At 48.8% G+C, this 7138-nt stretch overlaps 1 protein-coding gene across 1 annotated transcript in view; it reads right to left on the bottom strand.

Moving 5' to 3' along the window:
* The window catches only part of Foxd1 (forkhead box D1), a 12584-nt gene extending 11763 nt beyond the window's left edge, over positions 1–821 (bottom strand). The window contains exon 1 of the mRNA XM_029566138.1: positions 2–821. Within this exon, the coding sequence (XP_029421998.1) occupies positions 2–748 (747 nt within the window). The 5' untranslated portion in view covers positions 749–821. The remainder of the gene's footprint in view (position 1) is intronic.
* Between the last annotated feature and the right edge of the window lie 6317 nt (positions 822–7138).

Here is a 7138-nt window from a genome sequence, read left to right as displayed (position 1 = left end):
GGAAGAGCGCGCTCCCCGGGTCCCCCGCGCCCGCAGCCGGCCCGGCCCCGCGCAGCAGCAGCGCCTCGGCCGCCGCGTTGGGCGGCAGTAGCGGCTGACGCTTGAAGCGCTTGCGGCGCCGCAGGAAGCTGCCGTTGTCGAACATATCTGCGGACTCGGGGTCGAGCGTCCAGTAGTTGCCCTTGCCCGGGTTGCCGGGCTCGCGGGGGATCTTGACGAAGCAGTCGTTGAGCGAAAGGTTGTGGCGGATGCTGTTCTGCCAGGCGGGGAACTTCTCCCGGTAGTAGGGGAAGCGGCCGCTGATGAACTCGCAGATCTCGCTGAGCGTCAGGCGCTTCTTGGGACTCTGCAGGATGGCCATGGTGATGAGCGCGATGTAGGAGTAGGGCGGCTTCACCAGCGGGTTCTTGGCGCCGCCGCCCGCGCCGCCGCCGCCGCCGCCGCCCGCGCCCGTCCCGCTGCAGCCGCTCGCGCCGGTCCCCGCCGCGGGCGCGGGACCCGGGGGCGCCGGGGATGTCGGGGCGCGCGGGGCCAGCAGGAGGTCATCGTCCTCGTCGTCCTCCTCCAGGTCCTCCAGCTCGTCCTCCCCGGCGTACGAGCGCCGCCGCCGCCGCGGAGGGGGACCCGCCAGCCGGGGCCCGTCTTCGTCGTCGTCGTCGTCGTCGTCGTCCTCGCCCTCCCCCACCACGTCGATGTCTGTCTCCTCCGCGAGGCCGGAGGCATCGGACATCTCCGTGCTCAGGGTCATAGCTGTGGCGGCGAGGCGGCGGGCGGGCGCATAGGGGCGCGGGACTCCCGACTTCCTCGGCCCCCCAGGCCGGGTCCCGAGGGGCGGGCCGGGTGCGGGGACGCCAAGCTGAGTACGCGCGGCTGCGGGAGCTGCGGAGGCGGGCGCCTGGACTTCGCAACTCCTCGGCCGCGCGGCGAGTGCGATCCCCTGGGCGCCGAGTGCACCCGGCCCGGGAGCAGGACTTGACCTTCGGGTCTGTGCTCGCCTCTGGCAGGGGGTGGCTGGACCCGGGTGGGCGACTGCGCGTCGGGCGCCCAGGAGGGCCCGGGGCGGGGGAGAGGGGAAACACCGAGCCCGGCGAGGCCAGGGCTGAGTCCAGAAGAGGGCGGATCTTGCCTGGGCTTATAGCAGAAGGGGGCCTGTCACATGGTGCGCACGTCAGAGCGCTGCCGAGGGAAGCGAAAGAAAGCCTCGGAAATCAGCGCTGCGGGGAGAGAAAGTTCACCCGCAGGAGGGGCAGCCGGAGAGAAGAGCAGAGGGGAGACAGGACCCGGCTATTTCCTGCCAAAGTCTTCAGTATCCCGTTACTCTCTGGCCAGCCCTGGTGTGGACCTGGGCATGAGTTCGAGCTCGAAGCCGGCCTCTCCTGAATTAGCCCGCTGTGGTAGCCTCAGACCGCGCCCCAGTGGCCTTAGGGTTGGACCCCTCCTCCGCCTGTAGGAGCCACCCGGCTGAGGGACAACCACTGTGTACAAAGTGGCCCCTTGAATCTTGGGGGGATGGTGTGGTGTCCCCGGCTCCCCGGGATTGGACTAGCCGCCGCCCGAGGAATCTGATGAGAAATCCCCCAGTTTAAGCGCGGTAATAATTGTTTATTGACCCTTTAACCCTTTCCCTTCGGTTCTTCTCCAAAGACGTTTGTTTTCCGCCATCTGTTAATAAAAATGCGTTTAGGCTGGCGTTTTAGTCATTTATCTGCAATTGAATGCCCTAGAGACTTGACAGCTAAACTAAGCCACTCTAATGAGAGGATCTCGCAAATTCTCTGGGAATAAAGGAAATAGTGGTTGAATGTGGAAAATAAATAGGGAATTTTAGTGAAAACTCAAATACACACGCACACACCTAGGAGCGATTCAAACAAGTGTTTTCATCTTGGGGAAAGGAATTATATAGTTTTCAGTAAAGAAACTGATTACATTCTAATCAGCACGTCACAGTAATCTCAAAATACTTGAATTGTTATAACATGCGTGTGTTGCTGTCTGGCAGGATTACTGGTAGAAAGAAAGACGAACTTTAAGATCAACTTCTTAAAGTATATTTTTGGAAAATACACTGGCTATTTCCTATGTCCTTTGTGAAAAGAAACGAATTTTTTACGTAGGATTTCTTGTATAGAAACAAATTCCACTCAACTCATTTTTCTTTCAGGTGACAAGATAGTGGAATAATTGAAATTAGATTTTACTTTAAGGACACTCGCCTTTATCACCAAGTAAATTCAGTATTTTGGCTGGTGGAAAGCCCTGTTAGTTGTGGAATTCACATTCATTCCATAGACATGCTTTCTGGGTTTTGGCATTTCCTAAAATGCCTCTATTTCAAAGAGGGACTTTACCTCAGAAGTTTAACTTTCTGATCAAAATGGCCATTTGTCAAGAACTGAGTCAAAATTCAATGGCTTTCTCCAGGAACGAGGCTCAAACGCCCTTGTGTGTGTGTGTGTCGCTTGATCAGCCAAGTACTTCTTTCTGAACCGAAATCTTCCAGTTAAAAATCAGGTTTTTGTTCCCAAGGTTGGTTACTACCAGTTACACTTACAAATGACCCATAAAGTCTATTAGAGATCTTTGAAAGATCTATGAGAATGCCCCAGCCGTCTAAATATGTTATTTTTCATTGCCTCCCCTTTGATATATGGCTGAACCATTTAATTATTGTAATGGGCTCCGATTAACTTGCACCAACATTAATCAACACTGCTAATCAGGCATCGCGGTGCTTTGTTGATGTAGACAGGCGTCCTTACTAAGGAGTTCACTTTTACATCGCAAAGTTTAACTTTTGTGTAAGTACCCAGTCCGTATCTAAATAAACACCATGATCTACGCAGCGCCGGGAGTTGCTATGTGGCAACCTTATTTAAAGATGAAATACAGGAAGAATTGTTCTCAGGCCATTAATAACTTTAGAAGATAAGTTACAGCAGTCCAGTTCAGGATTTGCAAAGTCCTGGATTTTGTTAACTTTGCTGTCCCTAGGTCTGTCCCCAGAGGGTTAAGGACTCGTCCCTGGAAACGTTTTGTAAAACGTTGCAAATTACCTTTTGGGCACTCAAGGGGAAATACCGGAGTTCCGTTAGGGTCGCAGCAGGCCAACGCAGAGGAATCTCTGTAGGGACCAGAATCTTAAGCCAAGATGTGGGAGAACCTCACTAGAGCCCCACATTTGGGCGGTTCACCTGTTCCCTTTGCTGTAGTTAAGGTGCCCATTTGCCTGCTCTTTGAGCTCTTCCATCCTGAAATTCCTGAGCCTGGAAACCCAGTTCAACACACACACACACACACACACACACACACACACACACACACACACACACGCACACGCACGCTTGATCTCCTCTCCCTGGCTTTCACCAAGGTTAGGGAATCTCTATCTCTCCTCACCTCCTCCACCTGGTACTGGAGATAGAAATCGTTCCCAGAAATGGACAGGACAGAGCCTCAGAGTCAACCCCCTCGCCCCCCGCACCTCCATGTGCCATGCGTGAGTGGACCAGGAAAGTGTCAGGTCGAGGTCGCTAGGGTGTGGGAGCAAGGCAGAGCTGCCCCCTGGCGGGGGTGTGGCGCCTTGCTGCCCTGTGCTCAGAAACTCGGAAAGGAGGGCAGCCAACGCTAGGCCTGGGAGTCTCTCGCTCGGTCTGGCCTTAAGGGCAGAGATTGTGCCCACACACAGGCGTTTGTTAGCAAGTTTCTGGTTTTTATCCCCACACGCTTTGTGCCTGAGTATTGAGGTCACCGGGGATTTCGCCCAGCTGGGACCAACAAGGCAGCTTGGCCTTTGGGAAGATCTGCCTCAATCCTTTGCCTTTGGGGCTTCTCCACTAGCCCAGGGGCTCCTTTGTAAACTCAAGAAGCAAGAACATGGAAACATGGATTACTCCTTAGTTAACTCGTGAGCCTGAACATACTCATTCTTATTCTGCCCCACCCCCACCCCCGATACTTGGGACAGTGCCCCTCCTTCAAAGAGTCATTTGTGTAGTTTTGCGTTAAAATGCTTTGTGAGGCGGACAGGATAGCGCATGTCTTTAATCCCAAGCAGAGGCAGGCAGATCTCTGAGTTTGAGGCCAGCCTGGTCTTCATAGGGAGTTCCAGGCTAGCTAGGGCTACATAATGAGACCCTATCTAAAAATTAAAAAAAAATTTTTCTAAGGGGAGACCAGCTTACTGTCTATTACGCTTTAAAAAAAATTTATTATTTTTATTTTATGTGTATGCGTGTATTGCCTATGTGTAGGTAAGTGCACCCGTGTCGTGCAATGCCCACGGAGAACAGAAGAGGTTGTCAAATCCCTTGGAACTGGAACTACAGACAGTTGTTAGCTGCCATGTGGGTTCTGGGATTCAAACCCAGGTCTTCTGCAAGAACAACCAGTGTTCTTAACCACTGAGCTATCTCACCAGACCCTAAAAATAAAAATAAAAAAATTTAAAAAGATACTGCTTGGTGCCTGTCACTCTCACACTCTTTTGGGTAGCCAAGTAGATAGGAAATCAAGGTGTGGGGTGCCCTAGTCTCTCCTATTGCTTTCATAGATAAACTTTACTACTGTGACCATTTTAAGTGTTCTGTAAGTGTACAGTTCTGGAGGCATTAACATTGCTATGTATTACATTGTTATGTAACCATCACCCTCTCCATTTCCAGAATGTTTTTATCAGCTCCAACTGAAATTCTGTACCCAATAAAAAAATAACTCTCCATCACCTCCCCCCCCCCATACACACACTGGCCCTTGGCAAACACAGTTCTACTTTCTGTCTGTACAAATGTGGATACTCTTAGGCACATCACAGAAGTGGAATAATACATATTGATCCTTTGTGGCTTATTTCATCCAGCTTAATGTCTTCAAGGCTCATTTATCAGGATTTCTTTTCATTTATTAGGATTTCTTTTTAAGGCTTAGTAATATTCCACTGTACACATATACCATGTTTTATCAACTCCTCTGTTGATGGATATTGGAGTTGTTTCCTTCTTGTTGTTCACTTCTCTAACCTTCACTCAGCTCTTTGTAAGATTCTGTGTGTAGTAGACATCCAATAAATGGATGACATTTATTGATGAATTGACATTCATTTCCCTATGGTTTCTTCACCTCTGAAATTCTCAAAGGATTCCATTATCCTAACAGAGTCCACACACATGGTTTCTGCTTTATATGCGCCATGAGTTCTCCTCCTTCTGGACTGAAAGCTCAGCTGATTCATAATTTTGAGACCTGAAAATTTAGACTGTTCATATCATCTTCAGTAAAAAGTAAGCTTGAGTCAAGATTCCTCCAGAGTCAGTGTAAGGCAATGTATGGGCATTTCCACCTATATCTCATGCCTTTTATGCCCTCTTTATGCTTTCTTGTCTGTCCTAATCCTTAGAGGCTCAATATGGCCCTAATTTTTTCCTGTCACTGTCTAGGGCCTCCCTCTTCTCATTTTCCTAAGGTATAATGGCACACCTACCACTAAGCTAATCTCAAGCCATGACAGCTGTTGGAGTGGGTACCTCCAAGTGCTGGCTCAGCAGATGGTCTGAGAGCTGTTACCAGCAGTGGTGTCCCAGGTCCAGTAGCCTCTGCCAGGACTGGGTGAATGGGACTCCATCCACCTACAACAGCTTCTTCAGGGCTGCTTAGGAATCTGAAAGTAAGTTCAAGGCCAGGTTCTACTTGATGACTTGTTGGTATCTCTTCCACAAGAAGGTACATTTTAACCTGGAGAATTCCATTGGCACAGTGCTTTAAGCTGGTTGTTAATGACTAGGTGACTAGGTGGGGGAGGGGTGAGGTTTCTTTGCAAAGAAGATATTTCAGTGGTTCCAGGTCTCTCCGGGTGGCTTTTGCTTGCATAACAGCTCCTTAAACAAGCATTCTGTGGCCTGAGAAGGACTCAGAAATCCTCAAGAATTCAGAATGTCAGCAAAGGTCTAAATCTGTGTTTTATAACAGCAAAATTATTTACACTGACTCAGGAATTTTCCTTACCACAGTTTCCTTAGACTAGCCCTCCCTTCTGTGCACACCACTCAGGCCGGTGTAGCTCCGGATCTCAGCAGTTGGCAGTGGTGACACTCATTTGTGTTTTGCACCCCAAAGTCAGAAGTTCAAATGCTATTTTATTATTTTTTTAAATGCTATTTTATTTTTTTAAAAATGAATTTTGTTCTATTTTTATTTACTTTTGTGTGACAGCAGGTGTATACATGTGAGTTTGGGCATGCAACGGTATGCACATGGAAGTCTGTTCTCTCCTTCTACCAAGTGGGACCTGGGAATTGAACTCAAGTCTTCAGGCTTGTCAGCAGGTGCCCTTTACCCACTGAGCCATCTTGCCAGCCATCACATTCTATTTTCATCATGTGTTTAATTACAGAACCCACCTCCATTCTATAGAAGAATTTATCTGGAGGGCTGCCTTTAATACAAACCCTTCAGGAATACATATTTGCAGCTCTGTAATCATCTGGCATGATGTCATTATTTGATATGCTAATTTACTGGGAGTAGACTGAGGGTTTTCTTGGGGTTTTTTGGGTTTTTGTTTTGTTTTGTTTTGTTTGAGACAAGGTCTCACTGTGTAGCTATGGCTAGCTTGGAACTTATTATGTACACCAGGCTAGCCTCAAACTTAAAGAGATCTACCTGCCTCTGCCTCTCCAGTGCTGGGATTAAAGGCATGCTAGGCTAAGTACTTTTAATTCTAATATAAGAATTAAAAAACAAGATTAGATGTTGATACCACATAGTTGTCCTCTGGCCTCAGGAAATAATAATAATATTTTTATTACTTATTATTTTTAATTTTATTTGTGTGAGTGAAATACCTGCATGTGTGTAAGTGTACCTGTATCAGGCAATGCCCATGAAAGTCAGAAGAGGGGGTTGGATCCCCTAAAACTGGAGTTACGGAAGGTTGTAGGTGCTGGAATTCAAGCCTTCTGCAAGAGCAGCCAGTGCTCTTAACCTCTAAGTCATCTCTTTAGTCCCCTAAATAATATTTTTTAAAAAGATTGGTGTTAGGCTGGGCGTGGTGGTGCACGCCTTTAATCCCAGCACTTGGGAGGCAAAGGCAGGCAAATCACTGTGAGTTCAAGGCCAGCCTGGTCTACATAGTGAGTTCCAG

Source organism: Nannospalax galili, unplaced genomic scaffold, assembly GCF_000622305.1.
Source record: "Nannospalax galili isolate Female #2095 unplaced genomic scaffold, S.galili_v1.0 scaffold898, whole genome shotgun sequence".
Taxonomy (NCBI): Eukaryota; Metazoa; Chordata; class Mammalia; order Rodentia; family Spalacidae; genus Nannospalax; species Nannospalax galili.
The sequence above is the reverse complement of the archived record's forward strand: the minus strand, read 5'-3'. Positions and strand labels throughout refer to the sequence as shown.